The 21,805-nt window shown below is 45.5% G+C and overlaps 1 protein-coding gene across 1 annotated transcript in view; it reads left to right on the forward strand.

The window, feature by feature from the left end:
• Positions 1-21,805, forward strand: part of SLC8A2 (solute carrier family 8 member A2) — a 298,636-nt gene that overhangs the window by 249,794 nt on the left and 27,037 nt on the right. Inside the window, exons 4-5 of the mRNA XM_033955764.1 lie at positions 3,112-3,236; positions 13,532-13,631. Coding sequence (XP_033811655.1) covers positions 3,112-3,236; positions 13,532-13,631 — 225 coding nt within the window. The remainder of the gene's footprint in view (positions 1-3,111; positions 3,237-13,531; positions 13,632-21,805) is intronic.

Here is a 21,805-nt window from a genome sequence, read left to right on the forward strand (position 1 = left end):
GGCATTGAAGTTGAGTTGCCATGTCCTAGACCATCGCTCCAGTAGGATAGGTCCAAGGTCCACTCATTTAGGCCAAGGAAAACCTAACCTAAATGCCTGCATCTAAGCTATGTGCACATTGGCGCATAAGCTAAAAACTTGCACATAACTTAAAAGAATGCCCATGATCTGCCCTCTAACCATGCCCCCTTTCCAGGTTCGCGCATAACAACATTTTGGGCAGTGCGCCTACAAAGTTGTGTGCATAACTTTCAATTAACTCCAGTTAACGTCAATTATGAGGTGTTAGTTGCCAATTATCACCACCTATTAAGTTGTGCTACGCTCACTGATATATGTGCACAATTTTAGATGCCATATAAAGAATTTGGGAGTTAATGTATAATTCAGCTCCTCTCCTAAAGTCACTTCATTGGCTTCCTATCCATTTCCAAATACAATTCCCTGACCTACAAAGGCACTCATTCAGCTGCCCCTCACTATCTCTCTTCACTTATCTCCCCCTATGCTCCACTCAGCTGGTAAGTCCCTCCTATTTGTGCCCTTCTCTTCAGCTGCCAACTCCAGACTCCGTCCCTTCTGCCTTGCTGCACCGTATGCTGGAACAAGCCGCCCGAATCCCTACGGCGGGCTCTGTCTTTGGCGGTGTTCAGGGCCCAGTTATAAACCCGCCTTTTCACGAGTGCTTTCAACTCCTAACTCCTCTCACCTTGGGTTCTATATCTATATGTCATGTCTGTCTGTCCAACTTAGATTGTAAGCTCTTCCGAGCAAGGACTGTCTATAAATGTCAAAATGTACAGCGCTGCGTACGCCTTTCAGCACTATATAAGTGATAAGTAGTAGTAGCTCTGGAATTCATTGCCAGTTCATGTAGTTCTCCCCTTTTTTCCACTCGTACTTGTTTGTCCAATCGTGTATGCTATTGTTTTGTCTAATAGTGTATGTTTTATTTTGTTAAAGTTATGTTAAATTGTATTATCTGTTTTTACCCTATTTTAAAATGTATAACCACCTTGAAATAAATGATAAGGTGGTATATAAAATTTTAATAAACCTGACACTTGAAACTTAAGCAGCATCGAATTTAGCTACTTTGCGGGATGCTGTCAGGTACTCATGACCTGGATTGGCTACTGTTGAAAACAGGATACTGGGCTTGATTGATCTTTCGTCTGACCTAGTACGGCAACATTGTGGAATGCTTTACCATTGGATATAAGGAGTGCTACTAGTTTACTTCAATTTAGGAAAATGGTTAAAAATCTGCTTTTTCAGAAATGTTTCTTGGCAAATGACCGAGGGGTCCTTTTACTAAGGTGAGGTAGCCGATTTAGCGCCCGTTAAAAATTAGAACGTGCTAAATTGGCTACAGCACCTTAGTAAAAGGACCCCTGAGTTAGGAAGAATTTTATTTTTTGATATAGCTTATGATATGATGGTGATATTGTTTTAATTATGCATGTTTTATTGTAAGTTGCTCAGAATTGTTGGATGTTTGCAAGTAATAAATGTTTAAATATAAATGACACCTGAACACCTGACTGGCTGTGGGGTCATCAGGATGTGTTTGGGAAATTCCTGCACTCATCACAGATGAGAATGCAGATAAGAGTTGCTCTTCGGAGAAAATATTTGACCTTAGATTACGAGTGCAGGGTAGTGGAAACGCCTTGGATTAATTATGGAAACCTCTCTGCTTGCAAGTAGCGGGATAAGTTGCAAAAGTAATGTACTAGAGAGAGACCTTTGTTAAATGATTTATCAATAATTAAGAACGTGTCAGTGACTGGACCAGAGCTGGCAGGAGCTCCATGCTAAGAAGTTGGCAGCACATCACAGGATCAAATGTAGTAGCTATCTAATCTGCCTGCCCTGATGTGCTTTGTGTAGTGTGTAAGTCATCTTTAAAAGCCCTTTGGATCAGAGAGAGAAGATTAACTCCTATAATTGCAATGTTGGCTTGCCTGGATCTGTCACAGATATGGAGAATCCCTGCACAATTGCTCTGGGGCTAGGAATGAAAGGGAGCAGAGGGGTAAAGCACTCAGTACTGTTTGTGGATTAAAAGATCAGTCCAGGGTGCTATTTCAGCTTCAAAGGATCACCGAGGTAAAACTACTCTCAAACGATGGCACCCCCCCCCCCCCCCCGTGTGATTTCTCAGTGGATGCCTCTCTTCCTGGTAGCCCTACTGTCTGAAAGTGACTGAATTATCTACTCTACTGTGCTCATACTTTTTTCTCTCTCCTTTTTTTTTCTTTCCTTTCTCTACAGCTCTCTTACTAAACCAGGGTAAGTCTTTCTATCTCTTTCCACCTCCCAAGATTGTTACTTCCAAGTTGCCTCGACTTTTATCCTGCCAAGCCATGTGTTCCGCTGCATCACCTCAGCAAACCTACCTATGACCAGAGGCGCCAGCTCTGAGGGTGCAGTGGGTCTTGAACAAGCCAAATATTGAGCAAACTCCACTCCTGCGTCCAGGGAGGATTCATTTGTATTGAGTTTAGCACCTCCAATCTCTTAAAAAAGTTGACTTCTAGACCTTCTCATGTTTCCTGTACTGCCCAGTCAGTATACATCACCAAAATACCCATCATTGTCAATTAACAATTATAGTCTTTTAGGATCCGTCAGATGGAATAGAACATACAGCATAGGTTAAATAATGTGCATGTTGTGTTTCTTTTAAACATTAATTGAAAAAAAAACCACAGTCACAAATGATGATTGGTGGCCTGAAGAAATGCAGAAGACACTGTCCACATTTGGGCAGAAAGCTGAGGGCACCCAGGCACTTGGAGCTTTTCAAATTTAGCCACAGGGTGCATGCACAAGCTGCTTAATTATGAGGCTAGAGTAATTATAATTATTGCACAGTTAATATGCAAATCATGAGATTACAGAGCAAATTATAAGCCGTGGAGGCTATTCCATTTAAGGTCTTTTATTCCTCTTCCCCACTGTTTAGAATCTTCCAGGTTTTTATTTCACACATAATAAACACAGGCAGAATGAAGATTAAGTCTGGATTTTCTTATGCAAGGAAAGATACTGATGGGATCTTAAATCACCAACAGACTTTAAAGTGACACATATATTCTCCTTTAGATGAAGAAGATAAGAAACTAACAGCTGAAGAGGAAGAAGCCAGGAGAATTGCAGAAATGGGTAAACCTATCCTGGGGGAGCATGCCAAGCTGGAAGTAGTCATCGAAGAGTCTTATGAATTCAAGGTGAGACACCCTTTGGGTAACCTGCCGGCTTTGTCAGCTGGCCACAGACAGAACACTAGCCAGCTGTTGATTTCATTCTTCAACTTCCTGTAGCCTTGGGGGGGGGGTCTAGTCTTTCATGCCCTTATTGGCGTTTGCCAATTACAGTCCACCTGATATTCAGCTGCATTTAGCTGGGCAAGAACGACTCATACAGGAGCGTCACCCCCACAAGTTGGTATCATATAAATAAGCAGTGGAGTTGTCCAAAGAAACTGGTATGCTTTATTAATTCAATGACTCGACACAAACGTGTTTCAGCCAACCTGGCCTGCCTCAGGAGTCCTATCCTTGCTGCTGCGGAATCAATACACTTGCTTATATAAAAGCTATATAAGAGTGCCTTTCTATATGTACTGAGGTTTCAACTTGGGACACATTGTGCTTTGCATGATCTATTGTGAGACTAGATAAGACGCCTGAGGCAGGCCAGGTTGGCCAAAACACGTGTGTGTCAAGCCATTGAATTAATAAAGCATACCAGTTTCTTTGGACATCTCCGCAGGAGCAACTCCTAGCCAAATAAATACTGCACAGCCAGCTAACCACCAATATTCAGCAGGAGATAGGTGGATTGACCAGAGATGGCTGTGTCACGCGACATAGCTGGTCACTGTCAATATTCTCTGGCTAAGTCTAGCAGCCAGACAGACCCCCTAAAAAGGGGATCTATCTCTGGCTTGCAGTGCCTTAGCCAGCCAGCTGGTGAATATCAGCTTGGGCAGCTAAGTCTTCAGCGGCCACATTTAACCAGAAATATATTGCCAGGTTCACTACTGACCATGGGAGGTAGCCAGGCTGCCTTCAGTCCGAATATTGGCCTTCAAGTTTTTAGTGCTGAAAGGTTATTTTCTAAAGCTCATTGCAGTTTCCTAATTAATTTGCTGTTTCCCATTTTAAACTATGGCCACGAGGAGACCAAGAGGCATGTGGATATCTGGTTTTTGGTTATATAGAATATGGTTATGTAGATCATTTGCATGGCATAACTCTAATTATAAGCCAAACAGAGAGAGAAGTTAAAGAGACAAGAAAAGCATGGATAATCATAGTTTGTCAAGACTTTGATTTTCTTACAAGTTTACCATTCTGGAGGTCCGGAAGCTGTACAGATAATCAGTGAAATCCATAGGATTTTTCATGAGTTAGTAAACTTTCTCATGGATACACCAGGTGACAATAGTGGCTCCTTTGACTTCATACCTACCCTATTTCCCTGAAAATAAGACCTATCCCGAAAATAAGCCCTAGCATGATTTTTAAAGATGCTCCTAATATAAGCCCTATCCCAAAAATAAGCCCCCCCCCCCACCGAATGTTCCTGACACTCCCTGACACTAGTGCTGCCTGATTTGCCAAAAAAACCAGCTCATCGATTCAGCAACCCCGCCCCTACTGCTTTAGGAGACCTCAGAGTGGAGGTGTGTCAGTCTCATGGTGGGAGGGTTGGTGGGATTCTGCTGCACAGGGGGATGGGAGGGAGGGATAGAAAGATGCTTTACAAGGGGATGGGTGAGAGAGGAGGAAAGATGCTGCACATGGGGGGAGGGGAGAAAGAGAAAGAATAGGGGTGGAGAAGAGGAAGAGAGAGATGATTGTTGTACATGAAAAAAATAAGACAGTCCCCCCAAATGAGCCCTAATGCGTTTTTTTAGCCCTAATGTGCATTTTGGACCCAAAATTAATATAAGACACTGTCTTATTTTTGGGGAAACATGGTATTATACAGTGGCTGATGCTGGTATTGCAGGCTCTGATTTTTTTTTATTTTTTAACCCTACGTAAATTGAGAGCAGTGTAGAATTTAATAGATAGGGATTCATACAGCAAGATTCCAGGTGTGCTGCCAGGGATTGAAAGACACATGAGTGTCACTTCTGGTGTTGGCACCTCTCTTCCTCTCTGCCCCCACATGAACCTTGCCTTGTTTTCTCTGAACTTGGGGGCCATATCTGGAGGGCCTCTGAGCATGCGCGGACGTCAATGCGATGATGTTGCACGCCTGTTCACATCTACTCCTTCCAGACATTCCCATCCAGACAACAATTCCTTGACGTAATCCCCCATCCGAACAAAGTTAGTTTTTATAAAGTCTAGAACCTTTACTTTTGAATGAGTCCTCTCTATACTCGTCTTAATATTAAACCGTACCATGCGGTGATCACTTGATGTCAGATGATTACCCACTATAACGTCAGAAACATTTTCCCCGTTTGTAAGCACTGAGTCCAATATGATCCCATCCTGCATGTGTTCTATAGACAGCTATGGGAACAGTTCTCCTTGCAGAGAATCCAGGATCTCCCTCCTTATAGAAGACCCTGCAATAGGGATACCCTAATCAACATCTGGTATGTTAAAATCACTTATTAGTAAAACTTCCCCCTTTTTAGATATATTCTGAATGTCTACTAGTAAATCTCTGTCTATTTCTACCATCTGTGAAGGAGGCCTGTATATCACACCAATGTAAATATATTTCCAAATTGATCCACAGTGCCTCTTTCTTGCCCTGCAGATCCTGCAGTTGTGTGTCTTTAATATGATCTTTAACATATAACGCTGCTCCACCTCCTTTTCTTCCTATCCTGTCTTTCCTGAACAGATTATAGCCTGGTATAACTATATCCAGTAAGAACATAAGAACATAAGAATTGCCGCTGCTGGGTCAGATCGGTGGTCCATCATGCCCAGCAGTCTGCTCCAGTGGTTGCCCGTAGGTCAAAGACCAGCGCCCTAACTGAGACTAGACCTACCAGCAAACGTCCTTATTCAGCAGGAACCTGTCTAACTTTGTCTTGAATCCCTGGAGGTTGTTTTCCCCTATGACAGACTCTGGAAGAGCATTCCAGTTTTCTACCACTCTCTGGGTGAAGAAGAACTTCCTTACGTTTGTACGGAATCTATCCCCTTTCAACTTTAGAGAGTGCCCTCTCGTTCTCCCTACCTTGGAGAGGGTGAACAACCTGTCCTTATCTACTAAGTCTATTCCCTTCATTATCTTGAATGTTTCAATCATGTCCCCTCTCAGCCTCCTCTTTTCAAGGGAGAAGAGGCCCAGTTTCTCCCATCTTTCACTGTACGGCAACTCCTCCAGCCCCTTAACCATTTTAGTCGCTCTTCTCTGTACCCTTTCGAATAGTACCGTGTCCTTCTTCATGTACGGCGACCAGTGCTGGATGCAGTATTCCAGGTGAAGGTGTACCATGGCCCGGTACAGCAGCATGATAACCTTCTCTGATCTGTTCGTGATCCCTTTCTTAATCATTCCTAGCATTCTGTTCGCCATTTTTGCTGCCGCCACGCATTGCGCAGATGGCTTCATTGACTTGTCGACCAGTACTCCCAAGTCTGTTTCCTGGGGTGTCTCTCCAAGTACCGCCCCGGACATCTTGTATTCATGTATAAGATTTTTGTTACTGACATGCATCACCTTACACTTATCCACGTTGAACCTCATTTGCCATGTTGCGGCCAATTTCTCGAGCATGTTTATGTCACGTTGCAGATCTTTGCAATCCTTCTGCGTCTTCTCTACTCTGAATAATTTAGTATCGTTTGCAAATTTAATCACCTCACTCGTTGTGCCAATTTCCAGATCATTTATAAATATGTTGAAGAGCATGGGCCCAAGCACTGAACCCTGCGGCACTCCACTGGTGACGCTTTTCTAGACCAAGTATTGTCCATTTACCCCCACTCTCTGTTTCCTATCTGCCAGCCAGTTTTTAATCCACGTGAGTATTTCACCCTTGATTCCATGGCTCGCAATTTTTCAAAGTAGTCATTCATGCGGAACCATGTCGAACGCCTTCTGAAAATCCAGATATACAATGTTGACCGGGTCACCTTTGTCTATCTGCCTGTTAACTCCCTCGAAGAAGTGCACCATGTCTCTGTGATTGCCACGATATCCAACTCATCTTCTTCCATAACAGCATCTAGATGCAGAATCTTGTTTCCCATACTTTGAGCATTAGTATATACTGATTTCCAAACATTGCCCCCTTTTCCCATCTGTGTAGAGGTATTCAGTGATTTACTTACCTGATGGCTTATACTCACCCAAGGGCTTTGATCACCCTGCCCCATGTCTTCTTTTTTTGTTGTTATTCAGAATTACTAGGGGTTCCTTTTACAAAGGTGCGTTAGGGCCTTAATGCGCGGAATAGCGCACGCTAAAATGCTGTGTGCTAGCCGCTACCGCCTCCTCTTGATCAGGCGGTAGTTTTTCAGGTAGCGCACACTATAGCAAGCGCTAAAAATGCTAGCGCACCTTTGTAAAAGGAGCCCTAAGTTTAATAAATAAAAAGAGAAAGTGGCAAATATTTTGTATGTTTTATCTCCTTTCAGTTATTATTTTTTTTTTTTCTTTTTATAACTATTTTATTGATTTTGTAAAAACAGCTTATACATAATGCAACAATTATATAACAGAAATATCCTCAAAAGCACTTATAAAACAACACATGAAATGTTGATACAACCCTCCCTTCAAGCCGTACCCTCTGCCCCATCAATTCTAAGCTTCCAAGTTTATTTAATCTTTAATTTTGGAGAGGAGACAGGTTGGGGATCTGGACCATGGTCCGGGCTGCCGCTTCTGTCAGACTTGGGAACATTTCTGGATGGAACTTACTCCCAGAGCAGGATTAACCAATAGGCCCAGTAGGCACATGCCTAGGGCCCGAAATGGTCAGGGGGGCCCGATGAAGGAGGGCATCAACATTGTTTTTTCCAAACAGCTATGGCCCCTCCAGCATCGATCGGCAATGCGGGCCTCCCCCCGATCAGCAACGTGCCCCCCCCCCCATTGACGGAAAGTAAGACAAGCAAGCAACGTGGGTAAGAAAGGCAACGGGAACTGTAATTTTGCAAGCGGTGCTGCTTGCCAAAAGCTTCCCTCTGACGCAGCTTCCTGTTTCCGCCTGGGCGCATGGTGGGGTGGGGCGAGGCAAGGGGCCCAGTGTACTTGTGTGCCTAGGGACCCTCGATGAATTAATCCTGCCCTGCTTACTCCCCATGCTCGAAGTAGATTATTGAATTTGTGAAGATGACCACATGCTTCCTGAGATGTTACTGGACTCTATTTATATGTATGCGGAAGGGGGAGACTGGTTTGTGCACATGTGGAAGATTTTGATGAACACTTCTGTATAAATTTCTTGCACTTTGTTGGAAATTTAATAAAAAAATATTTAAACATAATATACCGTTTATCTAAAGCATACCTAAACGGTTTACAATCATCAAAATATTGTTAAAATAAAACAAAAAACTTAGAAGTAAAAAGCATAGGGGACGACAGAACAAATAGACTTACTGGAACAAAAAGGAAAAATAGGAAAAGGTGAGAGCTTAAATACAATGAGAAAATAGAAACTTAAAAGGGAGGGAAGAAACGCCGGGGCTTTAGTACACTAGAGTAGGAGGTCACTTCAAAAGAAGCGTTTTAATTCGGTACTGCCGACCGCGTAGAAGCTGTCTAAGTGAATGAAAGAATGAGTAGGCATCTTTACAGAGGAATGTTTTTAGTTTACATTTGAATTTTTCAAGAGACGTTTCTTGTCTAATATCCAACGGAAGGGCGTTCCATAATGTGGGGGGCAGTGACTGAGAAAATGGTTTTGCGGGTAGACTCGAGAAATAGTTCACGAATAGAAGGGACAGAAAATAGATTTTGAGTCGTGGAACGCAGATTCCGGGTAGGGGGCCTATGGAATGAGAAATTTGTCGATAAATGCGGGTGAATTGGACTGCTTGATTTTAAATGCTAACACTTTCCTCCAGTTATGCGGAGCCTCCTCCAGTTATTGGGAGCCATTTGCTACGTTGTAGAGAGAGATTTGTGCCTTTGAAGATATTAGGTATTACATCATTCTACTAATGGACTCCTGAGGCAGGCCCGTTTGGGCTAAAACACAATCGTGTCGAGTCACGATATATCGATATAGTGAGCACCACAGTCTTCCTTTGCTGTTTGTTTTCCATTAGGCTATATTCAGAGGCATAGTCGGGCTGGAATGTGGCTGAGGCACATACAACACATGCTGATTATAAAAATACACACCTACCGTATGTGCGTATTCAGCTGAATATACTTACATCAGCTCCTGAGAGAGCGTAAATATAAGTGGCTGCAATTTACCAACAATTTCTGCAGGTTTTATGGAGAAGTTTTATAAATAAAGGTGGAACAGCATGTTAGAAACATGTACAAATGGAACTTAAGCAGGGCAGGATTAATTCGTCGAGGGCCCCTAGGCACACAAGTGCACTGGGCCCCCCTGCCCCACCCCACCATGTGCCCAGGCGGAAACAGGAAGCTGCATCGGAGGGGAGCTTTGGGCAAGCAGCACCGCTTGCACAATTATAGTTCCCGTTGCCTTTCTTACCCGCGTTGCTTGCTTGTCTTACTTTCCGTCAATGGGGGGGAGGGGGTGCGTTGCCGATCGATGCAGGAGGAGCCCATCGCTGTTTGGAAAAAACAATGTTGATGCCCTCCTTCATCGGGCCCCCCTGACCATTTCGGGCCCTAGGCACGTGCCTACTTGGCCTATTGGTTAATCCTGCCCTGAACTTAAGTCATCTACCCCTTTTTATAAAACCATAGCGCAGTTTTTAGCGCCAGCCATGGCGGTAACAGCTCCGACACTCATAGAATTCCTTTGAGTGTCAGAGCTGTTACCACTGCGGCTGGCGCTAAAAATCGCACTACAGTTCTGTAAAAGGGGGGGGGGGGGGGGCTAGTTTGGAACATCTCATATTCTGCCAGTATCTTAGAGCAGGATCTGCTGACATAGAGCCTGTTGTAAACTTAAATGGAGAAATATCTAAGGGCAGCAGGAACATCCATAAAAAAATAAATAAATTAGTGTTTAAAATATCAACAGGGGCAGCACAGGAGCATGAACGTCTCTGTGGCAACACATGAACTTCTATGCTATGAAATGCAACTTAAACATTTAGGTGCTGGAACACAAACGTTTAAATCAGCCATTTTAGAAACATAGGGGGCCGATAGTCATTCTTTGGGCAGTGAGCGTTTTGCTCACTGCTAACGGCGTTATTCGCGGATATTCAAAGCCAGGATCTGTGCGGGCTCCAGCTATGAATGTCCGGTTATTTTTAAGCCAGCTAAGCCAAAGGGCTCCTTTTAGCGTTTTTAACGCACGCACCGGATTAGCACGCGCTATAGCGCGCGCTAGCCAAAAATCTACCGCCTGCTCAAGAGGAGGCGGTAGCAGCTAGCGCGCTGGGCAATTTAGCACGCGCTATTCCGCGCATTAAGGCCCTAGTGCCCTTTGTAAAAGGAGCCCATAGTTGTTTACATCGATATTCAGCACGATATTTACCACGTAAAAATAGGACAGACTTTTCTGCAGTAAACCTAGCTGCTTAAGGGCTGAATATCAACACTTAAGTGGCCAAGTGCTGACTCTGCCTCCCAAATGCCTCCAGCATAGCTGGTTTTGAGTTAGACACTAACCGTGATATTCAGTGACACTTCACCAGTTAAGTGGCATTGATTATCCGCGTAGAACTTATGTACTAAATGGTGAGACCTTGGTTAGGACCACGGCGGAACGCGATCTAGGAGTGATCATTAGTGAGGACATGAAGGTTGCCAATCAAGCGGAGAAGGCTTCCTCCAGGGCAAGACAAATGATGGGGTGTATCCGCAGAAGTTTCGTCAGCAGGAGACCTGAAGTTTACTGTTTTCTTATAAGCAGTCCAAGTACTTTAGATCTCTTAGAAGATTTCAAACCTAATTACAATTGATTGTAGTTACTGCTGTGTTACACTAAGTGTTATTAGTTTCGAGATCCCAGTGTCTTATATATTTGGACTGTATCTTTTCATAAAACTTAATAAAAAATATTGAACTAAAAAAAAAAAAGGAGACCTGAAGTTATGATGCCGTTGTACAGAGCCATGGTGAGGCCTCACTTAGAGTACTGTGTTCAGTTTTGGAGACCACACTACCGAAAGGACGTGCTGAGGATCGAGTCGGTTCAGCGAACGGCCACCAGGATGGTCTTGGGGCTCAAGGATCTCACGTATGAAGAAAGATTAAAAAAATAGCGGCTGTACTCACTTGAGAAAAGAAGAGAACGGAGAGATATGATTGAAACATATAAGTACATCACGGGACGCATCGAGTCAGAAGATGATATCTTCTGGCTCATGGGACCCTCAACCACCAGAGGGCATCCACTGAAAATCAGGGGAGGGAAGTTTCATAGCGACTCCAGGAAGTACTTCTTCACCGAAAGAGTAGTGGATCATTGGAACAGACTCCCACTCCAGATGATAAAGGCCAGCAGCGTGACGGATTTTAAGAGAAAATGGGATACTCACGTGGGATCTTTAAGGGAGTAAATTCAGGGGGGGGGTACTTGGAATGGGCAGACTTGGTGGGCTATAGCCCTTTTCTGCTGCTTTTTTCTATGTTTCTATGTTTCTATGATTAGTGGCTAGCTCTGACCAGCGATTTAACCAGTCAGAAGCTAGCTAAATGTGCAAATGTGTAGCAGTTAAACGTTGCTAAAGGCATGTTGCTTTGTGAAGGCCTTTCTGGAGAGATGAATTCTCATAATGCTTGGTAGATGAAGCATGTATGTAGATATGGTATGAAGGCTGTAAGATAAATGGATTGTATGTTGGTTTTAATTATGTATGTGACCCTGTAACCTGCTTTGGTTAAAGTGGGATATAAATATACTCCCTGGTATTCAGCCAGCGACGGTCAGCGTTTGTTTGGTTTTTTTTTTTTTTTTTAATGTATTTAGAGCTGGGCCATGTCCAGGCACTTGCACTGAAAATGCATAAATCCATGGACCTGGCTGATATTCAGCCACGACCACTTAGGAGTTATGTGGCTCTGACTGAATATCGGGCCAGCCGTATAACTTAAAAAAATAAAATCAGAAATAAGAGCTCTGGAGCTCCGATGCCCCTCTCATCCCCCACCTACGATCACAGACCCTTTTGCCTTCTCCCTCTTCCAGCCTGGGGGAAAATCCATCCTTCCTTCCTTCTCCCCCCCTGAAAGGCCCCCTGCCCCCCAAAGACCTGATCCTTCTCCCATGCAAAATCCATTCCTCCCTCTCTCGACGGCCCCCTGCCTTCCCACACCAGCTGTCCATGTAGTGTGGACCCTACCCTTGGGCCTATCTGCATCAATGGTGGTCCAGCTTTAATAGGGGCAGCAGTGCAGTCCTCTTGCAGCATCTTTGTAAAATGACTGCCACGACTTCTCAAAGTGTCATGGTATACATGTGTAGTCCCTTTCTCATTCTCATGTAAATTCAGTCCTGCCCATAGACTGCCCAATCCACATCCCCTTTGAAAATACCCATAGATATGACATGCACGTGTAAATACTGGACTTTCAAAAATTGAGTTTTATATGTGTATGCTATATACACATGAAAGTGCTAGTATTTACACAAGTGTGAGCTTCTAAAATGAAAGCCTTCATATATCTAGGTCCTTTTTATTCTCAGTTTGGCTAATGGAAAAGTTTAGCTGATTTGGTGAGGAAGTAGCCTGGGGTAGCCAGCAAAGGAGGCAGGGGAACTGTAACGTAGTCCCACATTTACTGCATTCCTATTACTATATTTTTCCAATCAGAAATTTTTAAACAAGTAACTGTCACCCCTCCCCCCCCTCTTCTCCTCAACTCTAGCTGAGCTGGTAATGTCTACATTAGTATAAATACTTTTGAACTCAGTTTCTTATTATTATTTTGCCTCATCGTATGGATAAAGTCTTTCTCTTCAGCTCAGTCAAAAAAAAAAAAAAAAAAAGACGTCCTCAGCGTCAGACAGAATGTTTCAGCACCATGGACATCTCCATTGCTCCAGTATCCTTTGCTCTTTCTTCTCGACCTCAGAAGGGATACTACGCTCTAAAAACATTGCCCCTTCCCATCCCTCCCCCTCTGTTACATTGCTCATTTCTCCTTGTACATTATACAATTTATATTGTCAGTTATCCCGGCATCTCTTCCTGTGTGCCTAGTTCTTGTCTGCTGTGCATATGTATATAGCAAAATGCTTTTGTGGAGGAGTATAGCCGGAGACTGAATCCCTACTATCTGGTGCATGAACTAAATATCTAACTGGTGTTCTAGCTTCCTTTTCCCAAGTGTCTTGTAATTGACCTCATTTAGTGAATGCTCCTTGGTTGCACTCACATGCTTTGTCACCTAAGAGGTCTTACCATGACTTTCTTTTTTTTTCCACTGGCAGAGCACCGTGGATAAACTGATTAAAAAGACCAACCTGGCGCTGGTGATTGGCACTCACTCTTGGAGGGAGCAATTCCTGGAAGCTATCACTGTCAGTGCAGGTGAGTGTGCCACTCAGGGCCTCGGCTATAACACAGGGCAATGGAACAGTGATAACAGTAGCCACAACCCCCCCCCCCACACACACACACAAAAACACACACACTTTTCTAAAGCAGACTTTTCTAGATCCTGTGTCCAAGAGTCTGCAAATTCAAGACAGTTTTAAAAATTCTGGGGGCAATGATGTGACACATTTTCATAAATTTGCATATGTCCATCTACCCAGAGAAATAGTGCTGACTGGGACCATCCATATATGTTCAAGAATATTATCTGAATAATGCCACTGAAAATCACTACAGTCTACCTGGGCGCTCTCTATATAGTGCTGGCATGGCCTGTGGTGAAGCCTGGATGGAGCAGAGATTATCCAGAGACTGGCAATTTAATGCCAGAATTCAGCAGTGGTCAGTGCCACACCTTAATATTTGTTGCTGATATCCAGTTATCGACTGGCACAGAATATCTGGGTGTTATTTTAAATGCCATGGCTGACATTTAGAAGATCACCAAATACTTAAGCCCAGTGTAGTAATTCCACAATTATGAGTGAAGCAGTTTCATTTAACTCAGTCCAAGCAAATTGCCACACTCTTACAGCATATTCTACATACCACCTTTTTAAAAATTTTATATATATATCTAGTAATTTTGTTCAATATTTCAATAGCGCTTCAGTAGGTTTACTGTGGCACTTTAACATATCTTTCAGGTATCATAATATCATTCCTTAATGATCTCAATGGCTACAGTCGAACTATCTTTATCATATAAAGTTTGAGTTTTCTGTAGCAAGCCTCCTCAACGGTCTTAGCTTATTCATTTATCTGAAAAATCATTTAGAAAACTATGAAAAGAGTGCCCATAGAAAAACTTATCTTAATTAGCAGCAAGGAGGGACTCTGACGTGAATTCGCGTTCCCCTATTAGCTGTTTCAAGGAATGTCCCCTATAACAAATATGAAACGCTATTAGAATAAACCTAACATCCACTAACCATTCGGGTCTTTATCTGCCGTCATCTACTATGTTACTATGTTAAATAAGTCAGCAATAAATAACAATAAATTATTGATTCTTACCATTTAGAAGAAACACTGACCACAGAGTTTGAATATTACCTTGTTAGTGATCAACACAATCTACAATTCTGGATAGAGTATAAAAGAAACATACTGTAATTCCATACTTTCAAGACAATACAGAAAAACCCATTAAATGATACAATCTTAATAAAACCCTAGCCGCGCATGCGCACTTTGAACTGCGTGCTTCCATGCTTGTGACAGTGGCTGGCAGAGAATCTGTACGCGGGACTCCCTGCTCTTCAGCTCCTCCAGGCAGTGGCAGACCAAACAGGATAAGATCGCGAAACCTAAGGTAATGTTCTGACCAAAGTTATTTTTAAGTTCTAAGCCGCGGTGGCAGCTCCTCTCATGAGCTGCACCTGCGTCAGAGAAGGCTTCCGACGCAGGCAGGGATCGTGAGAGAAGCCGCTGCCGCGGCTTAGAACTTAAAAATAACTTCAGTCAGAACTAAGGGAGTCAAGGCCCCAATTGTAACGGTCGTCGGCGGTGTCTTTGCCCCTCTCCTGCCACACCCGAACCCCCGTTCAGCCTCCCATCCGACCCTCCCATCCCGACACGGCAGAGCAAATCAGGGCAGTAGAAGGCCGTGAAGCAGCGTGTTTAGAGTGCTGCGGCGGCTGCTGAAATCAGGATGTTTGTTGGGACCGCGGAAAAGGAAGGGGGCGTGGGCGGCAAGGGACTAAGGGAGCCGGCCAGACCGCAGGAAGGGAGGGTCGGATGGGAGGGAAAGGGGGCTGCTTTAGGGGAGGGGTGTGCTGGGAGGCAGACAGCTTTGTTTGGGGGGGAAGACAGAAGGGGGGCCACGGAGAGCCAGTCAGGGAGGAACTGGAGGGGGAGAGGGAAAGGGGGCTGCTTTGGGGGAGGGATGTGCTGGGAGGCAGACAGCTTTGCTTGAGGGGGGAAGACAGAAGGGGTGCCACGGAGAAACAGTCAGGGAGGAACTGGAGGGGGAGAGGGAAAGGGGGCTGATTTGGGGGAGGGGTCTGCTGGGAGGCAGACAGCTTTGCTTGAGTGGGGGAAGACAGAAGGAGGACCATGGAGAGACAGTCAGGGAAGAACTGGAGGGGGAGAGGGAAAGGGGGCTGCTTTGGGGGAGGGGTGTGCTGGGAGGCTGACAGCTTTGCTTGGAGGGGGAAGACAGAAGGGGGGCCACGGAGAGACAGTCAGGGAGGAACTGGAGGTGGAGAGGGAAAGGGGGCTGCTTTGGGGGAGGGGTGTGCTGGGAGGCAGACAGCTTTGCTTGAGGGGGGAAGACAGAAGGGTGGCCACGGAGAGACAGTCAGGGAGGAACTGGAGGGGGAGAGGGAAAGGGGGCTGCTTTGGGGGAGGGGTGTGCTGGGAGGCAGACAGCTTTGCTTGGGGGGAAGACAGAAGGGGGACCACGGAGAGATAGGGAGGAACTGGAGGGGGAGAGGGAAAGGGGGCTGCTTTGGGGGAGGGGTGTGCTGGGAGGCAGACAGCTTTGCTTGGTGGGGGAAGACAGGAGGGGGCCATGGAGAGACAGGGAGGAACCTGAGGGGGAGAGGGAAAGGGGATTACTTTGGGGGAGGGGTGTGCTGGGAGGCAGACAGCTTTGCTTGGGGGGAAGACAGAAGGGGGGCCACGGAGAGACAGGGAGGAACTGGAGGGGGAGAGGGAAAGGGGCTGCTTTGTTGGGGGGGTGCTGGGAGGCAGACAGCTTTGCTGGGGGGGAAGACAGAAGGGGGACCACGGAGAGATAGGGAGGAACTGGAGGGGGAGAGGGAAAGGGGGCTGCTTTGGGGGAGGGGTGTGCTGGGAGGCAGACAGCTTTGCTTGGTGGGGGAAGACAGGAGGGGGCCATGGAGAGACAGGGAGGAACCTGAGGGGGAGAGGGAAAGGGGATTACTTTGGGGGGAGGGGTGTGCTGGGAGGCAGACAGCTTTGCTTGGGGGGAAGACAGAAGGGGGGCCACGGAGAGACAGGGAGGAACTGGAGGGGGAGAGGGAAAGGGGGCTGCTTTGGGGGAGGGGTGTACTGGGAGGCAGACAGCTTTGCTTGGTGGGGGAAGACAGGAGGGGTCCACGGAGAGACAGGGAGGAACTGGAGGGGGAGAGGGAAAGGGGACTACTTTGGGGGAGGGGTGTGCTGGGAGGCAGACAGCTTTTCTTGGGGGGAAGACAGAAGGGGTGCACGGAGAGACAGTCAGGGAGGAACTGGAGGGGGAGAGGGAAAGGAGGCTGCTTTGGAGGAAGGGGTGTGTTGGGAGGCAGACAGCTTTGCTTGGGGGAGGGGAGACAGAAGGGGGCCACGGAGAGACAGTCAGTGAGGAACTGGAAGGGGAGATGGAAAGGGGGCTGCTTTCTAGCACCTGTTAATGTAACGGGATTTAACACTAGTAAAATAAATAATCATTTTATAAAAATCATTACTCGAGTACTAAAAACTCAGGAGTTAGTATTCAGCTCATGACAGTATGTGGCTGAAAAGCATTTCTGACCAGTTAAATCGTGTTGCTTGTCAACCCCCAAATTGCACTGAACTCTTAATTTTAGGAGCAAAAAAAGTGGGTGGTAACAGGGGCACTTTTAGAGCTGGGAAAAGAATATAGGAGCTTAGTACTGATTTTCAGATCAAGGCTCATAAGTTAGGCTCACAAATCTAGACAAATGAACAACTAGCTTAAAATTATGAGTATATCTTTTATGCTCCTAATATAGAAATATATTTTATTTATTTATTTATTTTAGTATTTATATACCACTTATAACCTAAGTGGTTTACTTTCAAGTACTCAAGCATTTTCCCCTGTCTGTCCCGGTGGGCTCACAATCTATCTAATGTACATAGAGACAGGATAGTAGATAAAGGCCAAATGGCCCATCCAGTCTGCCCATCCACAGAATCCACTATCTCTTCTCCCTATTGGCTAAAGCTCTTTACACCTGCATTGTGAGGTCATAGAGTATTATTGTTATAAGCTAAGGCTCTTAAAATTTGAATTGTGAGGTCATAGAGCTTTATGGTTATAAAAACATGATGGCAGATAAAGACCAAATGGCCCATCCAGTCTGCCCATCTGCAGCATCTATTATCTCCTACTCTTCCTAAGAGATCCCCTAAAGCAACAGCAATGTCTCCTAAAGCAAAAAAATAAATAAATAGAAATCTTTTTTCTACCTTTGTCTTCTCTGGTTTCTGCTCTTCTCCTCTTCTTGTCACTCTCTTCTTTTCATCTTCTGTCCTTCTGTGCCTCTTCCAGAAATTGTCTGCTTCTCTCTTCCATCTCTTCTTCCCCTTCCCCATTGGTGTGGCATCCATCATCTTCTCTTCCCTCCTCCAATGGTCTGGCATCTCTCTCCTCTCCTTCCCTCTCTCACATCCCCATGATCGGGCATTTCACTCTTTTCTCTCCCTTCCTCCCACTTCCATCAGCATCTGCCCCCTTACTCTCCCTTCAACCCAATTCCATCCAGTATCCTTCCCCTTATATCTCTCCCCTTCCCCTGCACACCAATTCCATCAGCCCCTTTCTCTCCTTCCACCACCCTTCCATACCACCCTGCCCCCTTTCTCTCTCTCCAGCACCCTTCCATCCTCCTTTCTCTCTCCCCCACAGCAACGCCTCTCCCCCGCAGCAACAGCAACGCCCCCCTGCAGCAATGGCAACGGGCTCCCCCCGCCCGCCCGCCCGCAGCAACAGCAACACAAACGCGGCCGAATATGTTACAGGAAAGTCTCGTGATGACTGCTTCTGCCGGTCCAGCCCCCTCCGAAGTCACTTCTTCCAGAGCAAATAAGTGACGTTGGAGGGGGCTGGACTGGCAGAAGCAGTCATCGTGGGACCTTCCAGTAACACATCTGGCCACATTGCCGTTGCTGCGGGCGGGCAGGCGGTCCGTTGCCGTTACTGCGTGGGGGGGTTCCGTTGCCGTTACTGCATGGGGGGCCTGTTGCCATTACTGCGTGGGGGGGGGCCATTGCCGTTACTGCATGGGGGGGCCATTGCCGTTACTGCGTGGGGGGGCCCGTTATCATTACTGCATGGGGGGCAGTTGCCGTTACTGGGGGGGGGGCCCGTTGCCGTTACTGCGGGGGGGGCCCGTTGCCATTGAAAAATAGCAAGATAAGTCGCCCTCCTTCAGTGGGCCCCCCTCACAGTTTCAGGCCCTAGGCACGTGCCTACATGGCCTAGTGATTAATCCGGTTCTGCCTAGAAGTCAGTGGTTTTTAATCTGCTGATAGCTGTAGGCTGAATTCAGCCCAGACATTCAATGCCAGGCCATATCCAGGCTCCAACAACGGATATCTGGGTCAGTGTGGTCACGTGTAAGTTAACCAATATTCAGGCCAGTGCCTGGTTAGCCTTTTTACTGTTAGGAGGAGTGTGTGGCGCAGTGGTTGGATCTACAGCCTCAGCACCCTGGGGTTGTGGGTTCAAACCCCGCGCTGCTCATTGTGACCCTGGGCAAGTCACGTAGTCCTCCATAGCCCCAGGTACGTTAGATAGATTGTGAGCCTACCGGGACAGATAGGGAAAATGCTTGAGTACCTGATTGTAAAAACCACTTAGATAACCTTGATAGGCGGTATATAAAATCCTAATAAACTTGAACTTGATTCTAACTTTATCCATTTACCGACTCCGGCTCTGCCCCAGTCCACCCCAGCACATCTCAGAGAGTGCCAAAGCAGTTAGAAGACATGTATGTATGATGCAGTCCTCCGTTTTTGTTTTGTTTTTATTGCACAAGGTGCTATGGACTCCACTTCATTTATATAGAATTGATGCATCTAAGGGACAGCTCTGTTGGTCATGTAAAGATGCAATTGGTACATTGGAGCATATGCTATTCAAATGTCCATATGTTGCCTCTTATTGGGATAAGATATGGACAACAATTTCACATTTGTTGTCCATAACGGAATCACTGTCTTATCCAGTAATTATGGGGGTCTTTTACTAAGGTGCGCTAGCCGATTTAAATCACGCTAAATGCTAACATCTCCATAGAATATAATGGGCGCATTAGCATTTAGCGCGTGCTAATTTTTAACGCACGCTAAATCGGCTAGCGCACCTTTAGTAAAAGACCCCCCTCTATATTAGGAGGTTTTGGGTTGCCGACTTCTTTAAGTACCCATAAAGCACAACTGTTAAAGATCTTACTAATAGTAACGCTTAAAACTATTTTCATTAATTAGGAGGATTTTTCTAAATACGTGGTGGAATAAGTTATGTCTGTATAGTAAGTATGAGAAGATTTATGCAATTAAATGTGGTAATTTAGAGAAATTTAGGCACTTATGGGAATGTTTATTGAAACTTAGGGCTCCTTTTACGAAGGTGCGCTAGGGCCTTAATGCGCGGAATAGCGCGCGCTAACCATTACCACCTTCTTTTGAGTGGTAGGTAGATTTCCAGCTAGCGCGTGCTATAGCGCGCGCTAATCCGGTGCGTGCGTTAAAACCGCTAGCTCACCTTAGTAAAAGGAGCCCTTAATGGCACAGGAGCAGGAGACCAATCCAGCTTTCTGCCTGCTACTGGAAGTCTCCCTTTTCTTTCGATCTCTGCAGCAGCAAGTAGAGGACTGGGAGAAGGGGCAGGTTTGGAGGGAGGGAAAGATGCTGCATCAATGAAAAAAAAAGATTTTTTTTTCCGCCAGCTCTGATGCCAGACTCTCTTGGATGCTGGACCTGTGGGAATCTAGCACCCCCCCCCCCCCCCGAGCTAGTCTGAAACATAGCCCTTACCCTTTCCACCTCTATAGCAGGGGTGTCCAACCTTTTGGCTTCCTTGGACCGCATTGGCCGAAAAAAATGTTTCTGGGGCCGCACAAACGCTGCAGCAAGACAGAGGAGGGAGCCGGCAAGACGGTAAACACCTGGGGACAGCAGAGGAAAATACTGCATCGCCCTCAACCAGGGCCACACAAATACTTCTTGGGGCCGCAGGTTGGACACCCCTGCTCTATAGTTTCAAGTTTATTTAAAATTTCTTCTACTGCTCAATCAAGCCTTCTAGGCGGTGTATAAAAACATCAAAATAATGCGCCTAATTAAAATACAATTTAAACAGAAACAGACCAAGGGAAATGACAATATTTAAAGACATTGACGAACGGGAACAAAAGGAAAGATGGGTTAGAACTACAGTTGATAGAGAAGGTTCACAGATAGTACATAAGTCATTACAGATGCTTTTGAATATCAGGCTAATTGAATCCTGCAAAAGTTATCTGAGCGGAGATAACTCAGGAACTGTGCTTGTTCTTGTAGTTTCTAACTTTATTACTGTTACATATCGGTTCCCTTTTATATTTAACCACTTTGGCAACACATGTTTAATTGGGAGCTGCTGCCATCTGCAGGCGGAGGACACACTGATCCAAAATACCCTTGCACACGTTCAGATAATCAAGTGCCCGTTTGCAGGGGTTTCCCAATGATACTGGATCCACATGGTTGGGGGTGGGGTTTGAGAATTTTCAGCAAGGCAAGGGTGCATCAGTTGGTGATTCCAGAACATAACAAGGTCCCTTGAAATTTTGATTAAATGTCTCCAGGTATTATACAATATCCACATTACTCTGTGCTTCTCAGTGGCTGCTTTCCCTAGCTTTGCCGGTGCATTACTGGTCACTTGCCTGCAGAACTATTTGGCTACCCCACAAGAAACCACCCCAGATTTGTCCTTTGTAGATATAATTTCATTTGTGATTCCAGCTGGCCTGGTCTCTTTATTCTTTGGTGTCCTATATAGAGAGTTGCGCGGGGACAGAAATCCCACCCATCCCCGCCCGTCCCCACCAGGATCCTCTCCGTCCCCACCTGTCCCCGCCAGGATCCTCTCCATCCCCACCCGTCCACGTCAGGATCCTCTCCATCCCCACCCATCCCCACAAGGAATTACCTCCATCCCCACCCGTCCCCATAAAAAGCAGCAATTACTTCTGACAGGATCATCAATTCCACAGTTTCTTTTGTGTTTGCGCTGCTGTTTTCCTTGTGGAATCTTTTTGGTGGAACCCTTTTTTGTTTTCTGTTCAGGTAATTAACTTATAAACCCCCTCATTTACTAAGACTGACGTGTCCATTATATTATATGGATGAACTTTGCTTTCAAA

The sequence above is a fragment of the Geotrypetes seraphini genome, chromosome 8, assembly GCF_902459505.1.
Source record: "Geotrypetes seraphini chromosome 8, aGeoSer1.1, whole genome shotgun sequence".
Taxonomy (NCBI): domain Eukaryota; kingdom Metazoa; phylum Chordata; class Amphibia; order Gymnophiona; family Dermophiidae; genus Geotrypetes; species Geotrypetes seraphini.